We start from the raw sequence: 18,729 nt of genomic DNA, 5'->3' as shown, positions 1-18,729 counted from the left end.
TCCTCCTGTCCAGCTAAGCTCATCCTGTCAGCTCAGTACGGCAGACTGTCATCTTTTTCTGTGTCCCAGATAGCCTTTTGATTTTGTGACTCCAAGATAATAGGATGCCTGTCTACTCCCTAGAACTCTCCCTGCCATACCTGTGTTGTTGTTTGCCAACTCTGCACTGTTCTCCATATTCCCTCTGTTGGTTCTTTTCACCTCCATGCTGGACACTTAGATTGGAGTGCTGGGGTAAATATCCCTAGAAGAATATCCTCTCTAGAAATTAAGATGTCAGTGCATTTTTATGGTGGCATTTTTGTGGTTTTTCCTTCTCTTCCCCTATCTTACCAATCAAGGAGTGACTTTCTTATTTAGTCAGCAAACATACTGACTTCTATAATGCCAGGCACAGTGCTAGGCACTGGGAAAACAGAAACCACATATGTCCCTCATATTTCCTTTCCCTACCAAAGAGCATATAGTCTATTGTAGAGTAAGAAGCACCTGCTGTGTACCAGGAACAGCTATGTCATATGAGTTAATTTATTTAATCTCTACATCAGCCGTATAATAGACATACAGTTTGGGTTTTTTTCCCTATTTAAAATTAGGCACACAGAAAGTAGTATAGTTTAGATCCAGAATGTCCTAGATCCTCCGGTTAGAGGCTTGGGCCTCAGCATAGTGCTATTGGGAGGTAGTGGAAACATTAAGAAGTAGAACCTAGCTGGGGTCTTCCACTTATTGGGAGCATGCCCTGGAACAGGAGAGTGGGACCCCAGATCCTCTTCATCTCTCTTGCATTCTAGTCAGGAAGTGAGCAGCTTTGCTCTACCACATGCTTCTTGCCCCAAGTCCAAAAGCATCAGGGCTAAAGACCAAGGACTGAAACCTTCAAAACTGAGCCAAAATATACTTTTCCTTTTTATAAATTGGTTATGTTAAGTATTTTGTTATAGAAACAGGTAACACAAATTAACTCGGCATGGTCACTGAGGTAAAGTGGTAAAACATCCTAATAATTACATACCCTGGGAAATACAACCACAATAGCCAAATAAGAATCACAGCTCACCTGAGGGAGGAAGAAACTGGACCACTAGAATAGCAGTTCCTATCAAAGTAAAATGAAGAAACAGAAGAGAGCTTCTTTGCTTCCAGTACTGAGGATTGAACCTAGGGGTGCTCTTAACCACTAAGCTACACCCACAGTCTTTTTTATTTTTATTTTGAGATGTGGTCTCTAAGTAGCTGAGGCTGGCTTCAAATTTGTGATCCTCCTACCTCAGCCTCCTGAGTCACTAGGATTATAGGCATGCCACCATGCCTGGCCAGAACATTTTTTCAAGTAATAAATTCTTAATGAAAAAATAAATCCTAATTTTTCCAAAAATTATATGATGAAGTCATTTTTTCATAAGCAATTGTTTATCAGGTAAGTGTGTTGCATTATTGGTTAATGTCAAGTAAACATGAAAAATGCCATCCTGCTGAGCATAATGGCCTGGGAAGAATATACTATACCTGATATTATCCATTTTACCCAAGTGCACTATCTGATTTAACTTGCTGTATTCCAACTCTCAGCGTTTGCAAAGTTTTGATACAAGAGAAAGTGTGATGTTAATGATCATGCTGATCATCATAGGAAACAACACTTAAAAACAAAAGAAATGAGCTTAATATTAACTTCCCAATAATTACCTCCTCTCCAGAGAACTGACAACTGAAAATCACTTTCAGAGGGTTGGAAATAACTACTAACCTCATACAGGAAGAGAGCAGTTTGTGTCTTACAGTCAAATTTGGGGCCAGACTTTTTTAATGGGGAATACTTAAAGCAATAAAAGCTGGGTTTCTGTTTTAAGCCAGTTCAAGTCAATTAAAAACAGGACAATAGGTTACATCCATCTTCCTGTCACTTCATTTAAAAAACTATGATCATCCAACATAGCTGGAAATTCCCCATAGCTCATATGGGGCTCCCTCAACTCAAAAGCCACAACCCTTCACTATGGACACTTCCATCCAGAAAACTTCATGTGTTAAAAGCTCATTCAACATGTGCTGTAGTATCCCTTCATTAGAAATTTGTGTTTAGACTTGTGGTGTCACAAGACTACAAGTGTTTAGTTTTCTGCCTCAACTCCATTTTTCCCATGGCCCTTATATTTTTGGCAGGCAAACTTTCATTATGCAGGGATTTTTAGGAATGCATGTGCCATGCTATGGGACAACAATAATCATTGTAACTATTGATTTATTGCATCTTCCTGCTAGTCTGACTCCTCTTCTAGAGTCCTGAAGAGTCACACTGCCTCCACCCCAGCAGACAGGGCCACGTGGGAGACACTGATTCTGGTACCATATCCTTGCCACACCTGTGTTGACGCAGGAGGCAACTCACTAATACCTCCTGAATGGGCACACCTGTTGCCAGTCAGTCCTTGTCACCAAGCACTGAATATCTCAGGGATTTAATCAGGATTTGACAGGAGAAGATATTTGCAACCATCCTTTTATTTCCTATCCTATTTTTCTACTCCAAATTAACAAGATGCCTACTAAGAAGTATGATTGGTGAGGTTAATAAGGAAGTCTCTTTGGTTTAGATAAATTGGACTATGAGGCCCAGAGATTTGTGTTGGTAGTGAAGAAACACTGCCAAGTATAATGCACTAATAAAAATTTTTTTAAAAAAAGGGATAAGACAGTAGAATTTTGTTTTACTTGTAAGATTTAATGGGAATGAAGGAGGTTTAAAAAAATGCAATGTAAATTGTAGTTACCAGATTCCTGCTATAGTTTCTATTACGAATTTCTTCCAAGCAAAATACTGACACTGTCACTATGCATGTGCCTCATCTTTTTTGTATGCTGCAGTTGACTGATTTGTTTTCCTACCTTCTGGAGGAAAGAGGGCTTAACCATGTTCAGCTAAGAACAACATTTAATGTCCAGGTCTATACTGGCTAACCAGCCCTCAACCGTGGAACAGGTAGCAGGGTCTAAATCTGCAAAGCTGGAGCCCCTGGAGTGATTCTGCTGCCAAGTTCTACAAAGTGGAGTTTGAATTGGATGGAACCCTATTTAAGATGGTATGAGCTTTCCAAGACAGACATCAAGGCCTCATTTCAACTTAAATACAAGCTCTTGCAGAGAAATGATATTTCTCCTACTCTGCCCAAAACATCTAAAATAAAGAGAACTGAGTAGTTTTGCAGCATCACCTCCACTCGGGGCTTCACCTTGGAAGAATGTAAATCTGAGATGGGCTACCAGTAAAACAGATGGTCAGCGCCACCTGAGGGCCAATTTTTATTAGGCTACCTGCCAGGAAGGTTTAGGATATGTTTTCCACATGAAGACAGAATAATAGGGCCTCTGAAGAGACAGATTTGTAACAGTGCCACTTGGGCCATGAGGGCCTCTTTGATTTCAAACAAATCTTTACTTCAAGATTTAACTCTGCTTTCACTGCCCTCACACTTCAATTCCAAAGTTAATACCTATTAAAACATTGCACAGTGTCTGCTAGAAGGCCATTCTATTCCTGGTAGAACACCTGTGCTTTATAGGTTGATGTTGCCGATCTCCCCCTCATCAGCCTGTACTAAATCCATTAGAATCAACACTTTGAAATTATGATGCAATTTGGCATCTTCTTTAGCAATCACAACACTAAAATGAGTCTGACTATTTAGAGGATATTTTGAGGATAAAGCATCTGTGTTTATTTTTTGCCAAATTCACATAGTCCAAATACAATATTGGTATAGCTTGTTAGAAGGATATTACCAGTTATTTTTACTATTAGTGCACCATTACCAGCATGGTATGTGTGCAGAGCCAGGAAATTATGGGAGAAATGTGAATATGTGTATTCTTGAGACACTTTTCTGGTAGCTTAAACCTTGGATTAAGCAGCCAACTCTTCCAGTCTGTATTAACAAGGGATCAGCTGCTGTATTTCATTCAGTCATGCAAATAACATGTCATGGATAGAATCCTAGATGCTTGAGATACATATGTAAATAAAGCAAAATTGTATGTTATCATGGAGCTACATTCCAGTAAAGGAAGGCAAGTAATAGACGATATGTACATTATATTAAATATAAGGGATATACAAGTTAAATAGTAGGTGTCAAGGATGAAATAGCTACTAACACAAAATTCATGCATAACACCACCCTAAAATAATAATTTGGGGTTCTTTTCTGCACTTATTTTAGTGTCCATGTGTGCAACATAGATGGAGCTTCACTGATTTCCACTAGGTTCAGCTGGGCTTACCTCCACGCTAAAGCTTGGGTCCAGGTCTAATCCATGAGCCCCAGAACTAATTGTTCTAGATGTTTCAAACCTCTGCTTGTGTTGTGTGCATTAACATTCCACAGGGTTAAACGGAGGTGTTCCAGCATAGAAGTAGTGGAAAGGGGCCAGAAGGTGTGGGGTTTGTTTTGTTTTGTTTGTACTGGGAGTGAACTCCAGGAAGCTCTGTCACTGAGCTCCATTGTCAGCTCTTTTTATTTTTCATTTTGAGACAAGTTTTCACTAAGCTACCCAGGTTGGCTTGGAACTTAGGGTCCTCCTGCCTCAGCTTCCTGAGCATCTGGGATTACAGGCATGCACTATCACCCCAGGCAATATTTTTATATGTAAGTTTTCCAAAGTGCAATGAGGAAAAGAGGGCTGAAGAGCATCAGAAATGCTGAGGGAAAGGCATATTACAATATAGGGTGGCAGCTAAGCAAAAGCTTTAGGGAAGAATACCTGGGAGAGGAGAATTTGAGTCATGCAGATATTTTGGAGAACTCCATGGACACCAGTGTGACAAACAGTAAGCCAGGAAGTGAATAGTAGGTATAGAGTTTAGAGAGGTAAGGAGGATCCTATAAATGTAAAATCTCTGGAGTTTTGAAAGGAGTGACATGAAGTGGCTTACCTTTTAGAAGATCATCATGGCTGAAGTACTGGATATTGACTGTAGGGAAACAAGAGCAGAAGTAGAGACACTAGCCAGGAGTGAAAGAGAAATCATCTTGGGCCCAGGTGGTAGCAGTGGAAGTGGGGGAAAGAGGTTAGAGTCTGTTTTTAATTTAGAACCTGTAGGGTTTCTGATAAATGGAAAAGAATGAGAAGGAGGAGTCAGGATGGCTCCAGGTTGATCCACTTTCATCCTTTAACTGGCCTGTGGGACACTCACCTGGAGCTCCCTCACCCCAGATAACAAGAGGGTGAAATAAGGGGCTGGGGTTGTGGATCAGTGGTAGAGTGCTTGCCTAGCATGCATGAGGCACTGGGTTCGATCCCCTTCGTCACACAAAAATAAACAAATAAAATAAAGGTATTGGTCCGTCTACAACTAAAAAATATACATTTTTAAAAAAGAGGGTAAAACAAGGAAGAGAATGGGCATATATTGAATCCCTACCTAAGGAAAGTACCCAAACAAGGGGTTTAATCCAGACTTACCCCAAAGAAATGCCTTAGTGTGCTGTGCCTAAGCCAGAGGTGCGATGATACTGAATTTTAATCCTTGGGGCAGTCAAAGCCCTTAAGACACAACCTCATCCATTGACCCCATGTGTTAGGCAGCTTTGCATCTCTGTGACCAAAATGCCTGACAAGAACAAGTAGAGAAGGAAGAGTTTGTTTTTAGGCTCACAGTTACAGAGGTCTCAGTCCATAGTCCACTGACTCCTTTGCTCTGAGCCGAGCTGGAGGTGAGGCAGAACATCAGGGGAGAAGGCTGTGGCAGTGAAAAGCTGTTGAGCTCACTCCAGCTAAGAAGCAGAGAAAAAGGGAACCAAACAGATGATCTACTTCCTCCAGCCATGCCCCCAACCTACCTACATAGCCCCATCTGGTACTCCATTCAAATCATTAATTCAAATGAATGATTAATCTACTGACAAGATTATATTTCTTATAGAGAAGATTATATGTTCTTTTCAGGGGACATTGCTAGATCTGAACTTTTATACCCCAGTGTGATATATGAATATTATCAGTTTCTTATTGGTGTGATATGAAGATGGATTTGACAGTGCAACTTTAAATAACTCTGTATGTATGTCTTATCCTGACCAAAAAAAAAAAAAAAAAAAACTATCAGTGCTGTAACTCAGCAAACATCTCCTGGGCGTATTCTATGCACAAGTTCTATGCACAAGTACACAGGGAATGCAGGGTTAGTGAGACACACTTTCAGCCTTTAGAGAGATTACTCAAAGACACGGAATTCTATTGATGTGAGTGTAGAAGGTGCAAAAGATATCTCAGTTGATAATCTTCTCAGTTTGTCAAATAACATGTTGCATATAAAATTCAACCTGTTTTTCTATCACCTTTTCTTTGTCACCCGCACAGGTCAGAAATTCAAAATGCATATTAAATTTATTCTCCACCCTGAATTTGCCATATTCAGTATATGAGTCATGCTACTAACAAATCTCGAACTTAGCAGATTAAAACAACACATATTGTTTCCCAGTTTCTATGGGTCAGGAGTCTGGGAGTGGGTTAGCTGAATCTTCTGAAAAGCTTCGAACAAAGTGTTGGCCAGGGATGGGGGTCTCAGTTACAGTGAATTTCAAGCTCATTCTGGATGTTAGTAGACTTCATCTTTTTGTGGTTTGTAGGGTCTGAGTGGCAACAGTAGGCAGACAGAATGTGGCTGGAGGAAGTAAGTCACTAGGGGGTGTCTTTGGGGCTTTTGTTTTGTTTCTGATGAAAAGAACACTCTCTCTCCCTCTGTCGCCCCGCCCCCTCCCTTCCTGGTTGCCTTGTTCTGAGTTGTTTTCCTCCACCACACTCTTCCACCATGATATTCTACCTCACTTTAGGTCTAGAGATACCGAGTGGGTTAACTGAGGACTGAACCTCTGCAACCTGAACTAAAATAAATTTTCCACCTTCAAGTTGTTCTCATCAGGCCTTTTGGTCACAGCAACGAAAAGGCAAACTAAAACAGAAGTTGGTACCTAAACGTGGGGTCATAACTGTGATCAACTTAATTTTGTGCTTAAGATGGTGACAGACCTTGGCATCAACTGGGCGTGCAGGCTTGCAGGATGCTGGACTTAAGGGGTCATGGAGGCTTCCACTGAGATTTCAAAGTAAGTGCAGCCAAAGTGTAGCAGTGTTGGAGTCCCTGAGGACTGCCCCTGAGAGGGTGATTGATGCATGAGGAAGTGAGGAGGAAGCCAAAGTTGCAGTGGAGACCCCCAAGATTAAGAGATACCAATAATGGGGAACATCTGCTGGGAAAAGCTGCAGAAATTGATGAACATGAGCCAAGAGAGGCCACTTGGTCTGCATCCAGCAAGTCTGGGTAGAGCTACACAAGCTCTTAGGAGATAACATCACAATGCCATGTACCCTAGACGCTGGAGATGAAGCTACACAACTTGTTGCCTAGCCGACTTCCAGTCTTTCTTTGGACCCATCCTTTTCTTCTATGTTCCTATATCTCCCTTTTGGAATGGAAATGTTCACTCTGTGTCATTATGTATTAGATTTATGTAACTTGCTTTTGAACTTTACAGGGATTCACAGCTAGGAGTTTGCCTTGAGTCTCAGCTGAGATTTTGGTCTTGGACTTTTGGGCAATGCTGGAACTGTTAAGACTATGGGTACCCTTAGAAATGGGCTAAATATATTTTGCATTAGGAGATAGGCATGAGCTTTGGGGGCCCAGAGGTGGAATGCTAAAATTTAGATATGAGGTGTCCCCCAAAACTCATATGTGAGACAAAACAAAAATGTTTGGAGGTAAAATGATTAGATTATGAGAGTTTAACCTAATCCATGGATTAATTTACTGATGTGTATTAACTGGATGGTAACTGTAGGCAGGTAGTGTGGATGGAGGAGGTGGGTCACTGAGAGCATGCCTTTGGGGTTTATGTTTTGTCTCTGGTGAACAGAGTGCCTCTCTCTCTCTCTCTCTCTCTCTCTCTCTCTCTCTCTCTCTCTCTCTCTGCCTTCCTCCCACCCTCCCTCTTTTCTGGTTGCCATTTTTTGAGCTACTTTCTTCCACCATGAAGTTCTGCCTCCAGAGTTATGGAGTTTGCTGACCGTGGAATGAATCTCTGTAACCTGAACCAAAATTAACTTCTTCTCCTTTAAATTGTTTTGTCAGGTCTTTTGGTCATGACAACAAAAAAGCTAATAAAATACTTTCTGTCTTATGGCTCTACCCTCTTGCAAGATCTGGGAGTCTTCTGCACACAGTGTCAGATGGGAAAAAAAGCAGGTATGGCAACACTACACGTCTCAACTCTCTTCATTAAGAGGCCATATTACCAGTTTCACTGTTGAGAACTTGGCATGTAGACATCTGGGGAAAGAATCTAATTTGCATCCTCCCCCCAAAATCGGTGGTAGCTAGACATTCTCAGGCACAGCAACCAATATAAAATTCTCTGTGACTTGAACATGAGTGTCTCTTTGCTGATACCTGAGTTAGAGAGGTGAGAATCCAGGCTTTCACTAAGTTAAGGAAAGAATGTAGGGACAGCAGCTTCAAGCTAATAGAGGTCCTTAGCAAGCAATAAATCAGGTGAATATTTCTAAACACATCTGAGCCCACAGCAGGCAACACCTGCTTTGATAGACATAGAATCTATTTTTAAAGAGTTCATAATATTCAGATTCAGAAATTATGTACAAACCACAATCTTCCTGGTACCCAGAATGTCTCTGTTGAGCTGTCTAGACATGTGACAGCAGAAACCATCAGCGTATTTCCACACTGCCAAGCTGCTGGATGAATGGGCTGCTAAGTTAATGGTCACTTTTATCACTCCCCATCCCTAAAAGCTATCTTCAGTATGCAGTATCCACCCAATTCCTTCAGAAAGCATTTGCAGAAATGGACAATGGGTAGCTGTTTCAGGAGAAGAAAAGTAAACTTCCCCCAAGATACCAGCAAACTGCCATGGCTACCTGCACAGCTAGCTTTTGAACTGTATCCACTGTTCTAGCTTTTTTGTTGCTCCCAATCTCCAGAGTTGTGGCCTCCTGCTGTTTGATAAGACTTAATCACACTTGAGAGTGGAAGCAAAGATAAGACCTGCAGCCAGACTCCAAGAATACCAGCAGGCAGCCAGAGACATTGGAGATTTAGTTAGCAGGACTTCTCTTGTGGTATCCAAATCTGATACTGGAATATTCATAAAAAGAACTTTGTGAAGTCCAATCCTTTTGGGCACCAGACTTCTCAGTTCAAAGCATATTGTAAATGTGCATATGAAAATAAGACAGGTAAAGTGAAAACACATGAATTGTTGAAAAACTAAATTCTCTTCAATGTCTATTCAGTAATTGAGCACATCTGAACATTAATGATTTCTCATGGTGAAAGCTGAGCCAATTAATGATTTTTATGACATAATTTTTAAAGCATAATCAGGATGCATTTTTATCAGGATTCACTGAATTTGAGCCAGATGACAGAACACTGAAAAACAGAGATAAATGTCTTCAGTAATTATAATTCTTTTTTCTGTCTCACTCTTATTTTTGCTTTGTTACCATACAGAGTTCATTTTAGAGCTTAGAAAATATTTTTACTGCTCTGGATTCCATTATAAAATGTCTTTTAAATTAGGCTAACAAAGTAGGATTTTACTAGATTGGTCATGGATACTTTTAATCAATAAAATGAAATGAAATGAAACAAAGAAACAAACAGTGAAATATGGTTACCCATGTCAGCATGTGTTTTTCATTGCATAGTAAGATACAGAGAGAAATCAAACCACTAGCAGCATTTATGCATTTATAAATGCTACCAAAACAAGCAAATCCTCCTACCACTCTTGGTACTATATATATCCCCTTTTATACTGCTTTTAAAATGAACATTTATGTTGCAAAATATCAGTGATCATTTTTCTTCATTTATTCTGTGCATCATTAATTATGATGATATAAAGTTAATAGATTTTTTTTGTAAAGTAGGATTTTATTCTAAAATCTTTTGTGATTTTCCAGTAGTGTTGAGCTTCTGAGAACACACACTTTTTGCAAAATATTTTTCAAACAATATAAAGTATTAAATATTAATATTTAAGGGAGATAAATACTTTAAAAAGTAAAAGTCTTACACAATCTCCAAATCAGTAGGTAACCACTATTAAGTATTTGGAGTTTATTCAACTAGATTTTTCAATATGGAAATATGAAAAAAATAATAAATAAATATACATACTCTCCTGAAACTTGCTTTCTTCATTTAATAATATATTTAAATGTTTTATCACCCAAATTTCTAATATTATTTAAGCAAATAATATAAAAATTATTGCATGTATATCCATTTATTTAATTACTGGTAATATAGTCATTCTAAAGAGTGTAGAAGAACCAGGACTTTGTGAGGAAAGGAATTCTCTAAACTCTGAGTTTGTCTAGCAAAAATATACACTTTTCACCAGTGTTCCAATGCCCGATCAAATTAGAATGAAAAGTTATGATTATTTTTAAACTAAATATTTTGGTTCAGACCTTGGAAACCTCCATTCTGCATTTGAGCAACCCTTCTTGGTAGGGACAGGCCCAGAGGGAATAAGCCCTGACTGGATGTCACAGCCTAAATGAGTCATCCCAAATCATTCCATTTTGCTTTTTTTTTTTTTTTTAAAGTCTCTCTCTCTCTCTCTCTGTTAATAATGCACTTACTCTGCAAAAAGCAGAAAAACCTCATACCTAATACTCCATTCTAAAATAATTCTCTCCCCCTGGTCAAATTTCCATCTCATTTAGTGAAGTGACCTTTCACCCAATCTCCCAAATTTGAAATCTTGAAACCATTCTTACTTTCTATTCCATATCCCACTACTCTGTATCAATCACCAAATCCTGCCCATAATTTTTCCTCGACAGTCCTGAAAACTGACTCTTCCTCTTGCTCCACCACTGCACTGCTGAGGTATAGACCCTCATCTACTGAACCATGGTAGCAGGCAGCATAGTATATAGAGAGAAGGGCTCTAAAACTTTGGAAACAAACAAAAAATAATTAAAATTACTGCTTTGCTTCTTCTGTGTATGTGTGTAAACTGAGATGTTACTTCCTTTCCATATCCCAATATTTGTGATAAAGTGAATACTTACCTTAATATGTGAAAATCAACTTAATATGAAGTGCCCAAAATAGAAGCTAGCAGAGATCTTCATTAATTTTTTTTCTAACCCTATCTTGTATTTCAATCAAAGTTGTTCTTCCAAATAATGACTAGAATCCGGTTTACTTGTCTGCTTAAAAATATGCACTGACTTCATGGTAGAAATCTGAACATTTAGTATGGAATAGAAAATCTTCCAGTATCTGGTCCAAGCTATTTTCCCTGCTTCAACTTGGAGTAGAAAGTTAGGAACTCCTATGACATTATATTTTTCTATTCTTCTCCAGAATCCCAAGACATGACTGAACCAACATTGGGTTTTATTAAAAGTTTGGTGGGTGGATACAAGTAGGCATGGAGTGACAGATGAATCTGTGAACACATGAATGAATAAATTTCTGGGAAGACAAGATTAAAATGCTTCCTTCACATTCTGAAACATTTAATAGCTATGAATTTGCAAGCCTCTATAGAAGCTGACCATTTACTTCGAGACATTTTTCCTGTCTCCCAAATTTATAACTATAGAGAAAATTGTGCTTGGTAGAAGCAGAGTATATGATCTGGCTCAGATTATGGATGAAAATATTCTAGGATGAGATGCTTAGTAGTATTCTACTAATACTACTTTATGGAACTGCTGTCAAGCAACAAGCACACTCTGAGCATGTCTCAGATGTGTTAAAGAATGCACACTAGATGGGAGCACGAGGTTAAAGAATTAGCTAGAGAGGGAAAGTCTGGTGTCATGGTGGTCCGAGTGATCATAGTGGGGCTTAGGAAAGGCATCACACAGGAAGGGGAACCTCAGGAGAGTCTTGAAAGTTGAGAGTGGGTCTAAGCACACCATTAAATGAGGTGGGGCAGAGAAGGGCTTTCCTGCAGAAGAAAAAGCATGACAAGGGCACAGGAACATGACAGAGCATGCATTCATGGGTTAGCAACTGGTTCAACATAACTGCAGCTTGTAAAATATATGGTTGAGAGATACACTTAAATATACTTAATTAAAAGTATGAATAACCAAGTTAGAGAATTTGTGTAAACAAAAGTGAAAAAGGAAGTGTAGAAAGTGAGAAATCTCCCTACCCCCATGATCACACTCATCCCACCTCCACTCTATGGTCTTTAGTCTTTAAATTCTACCCACACATTCATGACTGCTTTATTGATCTTCACCCTGATTTCTCTACCAAGCTCCAACTTGCCTGTTTAACACCTCACGCTGAGCTTATCTCTTAAACGGAACTCTTCAACCCCCCTGCCCCAAATTCGAAATTCCCTACGGGGTCAATTTATCTCCATGCACCCTGTCATTTTATGCTCAAGAGCCGGGTAATCTAGGTACATTCCAAGTCTCCACTTCTAGTTGATTCATTCATAAGCCATGTTGTTCCCACTGGTTTAGATGGTCCTCGTCGTCTATCCCTGTCACTGATGTATTTTCATCTGTTAGGATCTCCTCCAACCCATTCTTTACCACACAATTAGAAAGATCTCAAAATGGTATTTCTCAAGCTGAGACCCACAGATGTGCTTGGTTAGAAAAAAAAAAGAAAGAAAGAAAAGAAAATAATCTACTTCTCAGCTCAGACAACTGAAATAGAACCTCTGGGTGTTCTTCAGAGTCTAGGAATCTGCACATGAGTAAGCTTTTGTCCACTCCTCTCCTTTTTGCCATTAAACCTGAAGAATCACCAATATGAGAGGTTAAGAGAGGGTATCTTCAGCCAGAATGCCTAGATTTGACTTCAGACTGTGAGACTTCAGGTAATTTAGACAGCCTGTGCTTCTGTCTCTCACTGGGAAGATTAATAGTGAACTAGGTTTGGGGCTGTTGTGAGGCTCAAATGGGAGATTTTACGACTTTTCACGAGTATTTCCAGTTCTCTTTTTCTTTGAAGCACGTGGGAAGATTGACCTACTGCTCCTCTGCTGTGAAATTGAGTGTGTCCTGAGGCTTCCTTAGGCCAAGGACACATGAGTGGGAGTACAGAACGTCACTTTTGAGAGAAGCTTAGGGAGATGATTCTCCACGATCTCCCTCCCTTGCCATGGCCGTCATGGAAGTACATGTCCCAGACAGAAGCAGCATGGAACACTGAGCCAAGACACGGTGACAGCTGCTCTGATCTCCTCTGTGAGAAAGAAATAAATGTGTACCGTGCTCAACTCCCGAGATTCGAAAGGATAGTCCTTTGCCTGGCCCAGCTTTATAACTGATACAATGTTGAAGTCTTTGGCATGCGCCTGGCCTGTGGCACTGCTAGCGACAGTTTTTGAAGAAAATTCCAACAGTGTGGCTCCAACAGTGGAAGAGCTCCTTTGCCTCCACTAACTTAAAACACACACAAGATCTCTCTCTCTCTCTCTCTCTCTCTCTCTCTCTCACACACACACACACACACACACACACACACACACACTCACACACAGAGCAATGTCTTTTTGTGTGTGAAATGATGCCTTCGTACTTTAAGAAAACAGTATACACTATGAATTAAGATATAATTCCTGCCAAAATAAGCAAGTCAATAAAAATACACTTCAAAATCAGTTTTTATTACAGGCAATGCATTCTAAACCCCTTCATGGCTTCTAATGGATTTGAAATAAAACCCAAATCACCAAAAACCTGTGCTCTTCTCTAGCCTCATCTTGTCCACTCTTCCATTCACTCTCCTGCCACCTGGACTTCTTTAAGTTCTTTGCATATGGCAAGCACCTTTTCAACTGAGGACAAGCCAAAGGCCGGAATTCTCCTCCACACCTTTCCTTACCTACATTACTCCACTTAAATATCAGCCCGCAGATAAGCACGTTGTATCCACCTAATTAGAAGAAGTCACCCCTTATTCCCTTTCCTTCTTCCTGCCTTGGCTTCTTCTCTGCGTCTTTCATATATTTTATCATGATCTATAATTTATTTTGTCTGTCTGTTCCTGCATCTTGGTCTTTCTCCAGCACCAAAAAGGAAGCTCCATGAGGCCAGAGTTCACATGGCTCTTCTTTGGGGTTTTATCCTCAACCAAAAAAATCTGTGCTACACAGCAAAATTAGATATGGAAGGATCGGGTGAGGCAAAAAAATTAGAAAAGGGAGGAGGAAAAAGGGTTGTCCTGGAAGGAAGGTAGAGCCTGTCTGAGCACAAAATGACCCTAAAGCACTATTCTAAAATACTCTAAAATGACTATTCCCCAAAGACATTGAGAGTCTCTAACAAAGTGATGAAAATTTTGAAGAGTAATGTCTTGTTTTGTGTGAAATGATGCCTTCTTACTTTAAGAAAACAATATACGCTATGAATTAAGATGTAGTTCTTGCCAAAATAAGCAATTCAATAAAAATGCACTTCAAAATCAGTTTTTATTACAGGCAATGCATTGTAAACACAAATCCAAAATCTGAGTTGCACCTTTTATTTTGAACATTTCACTCAATAAAAATCTGATACACTGGGTCCAAGTGATGACACATTCCAAATTAATGAAACTTCCCTGTAGCTTAAATAAACAAATTTAGATTACCACGAGAAATCAAAGCCAAAGGTATTTGTACAACTCGAGAATGATGGGAAGAGATTAGAACCTCCATTGGTTTAAATTTCACCACTTATGACAATCTAGAGAGTCTTTGGTGTGACACAATGTTAAATGATTTGTTTACAAGGGCACCTTAAAATATATAGACTGTCCTCCTCTATACTCACTCACTACATGTCATAGATAGAAATCTGAGAACAGGCTATGAAGTGACTAATCACACAGTAGGCATTTAGCTTGGAATTCCAAGTTCTCTCAGGGGATTCTGGGTCCGGCTGTCTTGATTGGCCTCATGAAACCTTCCCTTCCCCCTCATTGGTCCTGCTTGCTAACATGGATTCATACAGCATAACAGAAAGGACATGGCTACTGGTTTTCTACTTATTATATATTTTCTGCAGAGACTCAAAAAAACTACTTATCTGAATCCCCAAAGGCACACAGACCCAAAACATTGAATGAATCCTTTGAAAAACAGAGGTCTTCTACCCCTCTGTGTAGTGGTGGGAGTAAAAGGTGTCAGAAGACACCATCCTTCTAATGAGTCTTTTCCTGACCCAGAAAGAACATAGCTTCTGGTTTTAAATGTCCTCATTCCAACTCTTTAAAAGCATCTGTTACCAAGGAGATGTTGCAGAGGAAAGAGCATACATTAAGTCATGGTTCTCTTTCATTTCCATTTTCAACTAGCAAACACCAGGACTCAAATCCTCCTCAAATACTTAGATAAGAAAAAGACAAGTTAGTTGAAGACTAGAGTCTCTTAGATTAAATTCATTTCTACTCTGTCTTCTAGAGTTTTTCAGGCTTTTTCAAACCTGAAAGACAGAGGGGTCCCTTGGTCAAATGTGGATAAGCGCTGACTTAGGATCACTCATACATTTGCACTACCTTTGCTGGCCTTGTCTTAAGCCCACTGCTTCTTCTGTTAAGCTTCCTACTCCAGAATGAACAAATGAGGGATCGAGAGCTGGAAAGATCACGTAAAGCAAGGCAACTCTTGATTTTTTGGGTGGTCAGACACTCAACTAGGACCTCAAAAGTTTAAGGTGACATTTAGAAAGGCAGCACGAAGACTCCGCATGTTGTTTTAAATTTTTATTTGCTTACAAAAAGAATAAAAACAGATTTGCAAAAACTTATCTGCATAAAGTAATCCCTGTAGGAGAGGAAGGCCCTAGAACATACTGCCCAACAAATCCTTCATCAAAGATAGATCACTTTCCATTGGAGCTGGTGAAAAATCATTATTTTACATGAGTCTAAAACCATTGAAAAACTCAATCTTATGTTTAAAATTATCAAATTCATTAAAGTTATATTCTAGCACTTATTTTTGGATACCTGTGAAACCAGTCACTGAGTAATCTTAGAGTTGGACAGATCAATTATGTAAGAGGTAGCTTCACCAACAGTGATCCTTCTTCTTATTAGCCAGTCATTCCCATGGGGCAGAGAAAATGTTATAATCTGTGAATCTCTTTGAATTCATTCTTTTTCTGTGGGGGCCCCATTTCCCTCCAACCCAATCATATTTCTCTTGTGCATTTTAGAACTTGAGATCATCTCACAGAGAAAAGATTCCAGAATTCAATCTACTTTCTCTCAATTCTTCTTTGAGGACTTTTCTCCAAAAAAAAAATTATCTGGCATATCCTTAAAACAGCTAGGGGAAATAATTTCTAATGTTGTCATAGATTAAGTGAATTTTAAAAAAACATAATTTTTGTTACTAATAACTCTAATATGAATGTTATCCAAAAACAAAATTTGGGATGCAGATATGAGGCCCTCCCCCAAAGTAACATACAAACCACTTAACATTTTCATGAATAAAGGTCTTTAAGAGGTCTTGCTGTTGGTCTTCAAATGTCTCCTGAGGCCATCAGATCCCGGAGCCCCACAGTTCCATGGCCTCATTCTCATCTTGGACAGGAGTGAATTCGGGCTGATCCGGATGGGGAGCTAAAGAGGAAAAGTGGGGGTGGGGACTTGATAGGACCCAAGAACTATGAACTGATATTCTCCCCTCATAGGGGTCCTTAGAGAGAGAGATTTGGTCAGTAAACTACAGAGATATCCTGCTTGGGTAGAAAGCTGTAGCTGCCTAACCCACCATGCCTCTTGTACCTTCCCCATGAGGTTTCCTGGTTAGTAAAAGGAGGAACCGGAGGATATGTTAGAGAAATTGTTAGAAAACTAGACTCAGAGCCAAGTGCTTAAATATTATATGTTTTATTTACAAAAGAAACCCTGAACATGTAGCAGAATTATGAACAAAAAATAAATTTTAAAAACCAATCTCATGTTAGAAGTCCATCACCAGGATGAGTGGGGAGGGGAAGTGATGGGGGGGGAAGGAAGAGTAGAGAGGTCAGAGAGAAAGATGTTCATCCATCTTGTGCAGGGTCAGGAAAGAGGAGAAGGCACAGAAAGTAACTTTATTACAAAGCCTTTGCATAGAAGAATTTGGGATGAATCCTTGGTACACAATCAGATCCCTCTATCCAGGCTGACCTAAAACAGCCAGTTTCCGTTACAATTGACATATATGATTGGGTTAAGTTCCAATGTTATCATTCCTATCACGTTTGGAGAAGACAGAGCAAGAGATGTCAAAGTAGGAAGGAAGGGAAGCAGGTGAGCCAGGAAAGGGGAGTATCCATTGTTAGGGGTTGGGGCTCAATGGTGGTGGTCAACAGGACAGTTCTGTATTCATAGCCAAATGCCCAGGCCAATATAGCCAGAGTGGAGGATTTCCATTTTAGTGCTGGTAATCATTGTAAGGGATCAGATCTTAATAAGGGACAGGGGAATATGAGAGAATGGGGAGGGAAAAGATGAACAGAGAAAAACACATCAGCAAAACTTTGACCATCTAAGGTTAAATTTCTCCTAAAGCAGAAAATTTAAATTCATTGACCAAAAAGTCCATTTGCCCCAGAGCCATCTCGGAACCTCTCTCTTGAACATTTCAAGAATAATTATGTCAGAAAGCCGCCCCTCCCCCCAGCACATCAGCATGCACTGCAGATGTTTTTAGGAAGCATAATATTTCAGAATCTCGGTCCAGTAGTTAGTGATGAGGCTAAGACAGCATGGCCAGATTTGTTTCTTCTTAAGACTATCCTTGGTCACCTAAAATGTATGTGGTAGACAGGATGTCACCTGAAAGAATCTGAGAGGCCCTGCTAATTATGGGGGAAGTCATAGTTTGGGGTTTCCCTAAAAATAAATTCTTATAGGCTATCATGATCACACCCCAGCAATAACAGAATGAGGGCCCCCAAAATGTTAACCCCTATCCCCCAGATAATCAAATGTGAGGTCAAAGGCTAAGTCACTATGGATCACCATTTGAAAGCAAGGAAGCCTTAGATGTGCGATTATTTTTTAAGTCCTCTTAAGGCTTCTATAGGAATAGCCTATACAGTAATAGGCACTTTATAGAACATGCTTCTGGGCTAAGGTAGGATTGTGAGGCAGTCATGTTCTGTTTCCCTCTCATAACTGTTCTGCTTCTCATAGTGCCCCCTCCCCATTTGGGTCCTAACCATAGTAAACCTGCTCAAAGCCCACAAGAGTTTAGCACTTACCTCCTGCACCATAGGCAGAACATGACGAGGGGTCGCAATATCCAGGCTGGCCAGAAGGACCTTGTGGTCCAGGTACCCCCAGGTGACCTGGTGGTCCCCTTGGTCCAGGAGAGCCAGGGGGTCCAGGACTGCCAGGGCGACTCTCCCCTGAAGGTCCTAAGAAGCAGCCACAAAAGGAAAGAACAGATCTTTTACCACATAGGGTGAGTTTTGAGATCACCATGAAATCAACTAATTCTTACAATAAGCAACCTTATGCATCTTAACAATTGGCTTAATCAGCCTCTCCCTACTCTCTCAGTTCTTTTTCCTACATTGGATTCCCTGGGCAGAAGAGCATATAGCTCAGGACTGGGAAGCAAAGAGCATTCTTCTCTATAGCATTTTGGGCATTTAATGGAGAGGAGCAAACTACTATCCTTCTTGCTTTCTCTATGGGGCGTTTGTTTTCCAGTACAGCTCCTTATG

At 39.9% G+C, this 18,729-nt stretch overlaps 1 protein-coding gene across 5 annotated transcripts in view; it reads right to left on the bottom strand.

The window, feature by feature from the left end:
• Positions 1-14,476: 14,476 nt before the first annotated feature.
• COL14A1 (collagen type XIV alpha 1 chain) overlaps positions 14,477-18,729 on the bottom strand; it is a 205,969-nt gene continuing 201,716 nt past the window's right edge. For 3 of the 5 annotated variants that reach the window (XM_081265815.1, XM_081265817.1, XM_081265816.1), the window contains exons 47-48: positions 18,262-18,417; positions 14,477-16,630 (exon numbers count right to left, since the gene is read on the bottom strand). In XM_081265815.1, the coding sequence (XP_081121941.1) occupies positions 16,551-16,630; positions 18,262-18,417 (236 nt within the window). In that variant the 3' untranslated portion in view covers positions 14,477-16,550. Of the gene's footprint in view, positions 16,631-16,929; positions 17,462-17,658; positions 17,804-18,261; positions 18,418-18,729 lie in introns of those variants that run through there. The other 2 variants (XM_081265818.1, XM_081265819.1) reach the window with 2 other exon arrangements.

The sequence above is a fragment of the Spermophilus citellus genome, assembly GCF_964194105.1.
Source record: "Spermophilus citellus genome assembly, chromosome: 14".
Taxonomy (NCBI): Eukaryota; Metazoa; Chordata; class Mammalia; order Rodentia; family Sciuridae; genus Spermophilus; species Spermophilus citellus.
The sequence above is the reverse complement of the archived record's forward strand: the minus strand, read 5'-3'. Positions and strand labels throughout refer to the sequence as shown.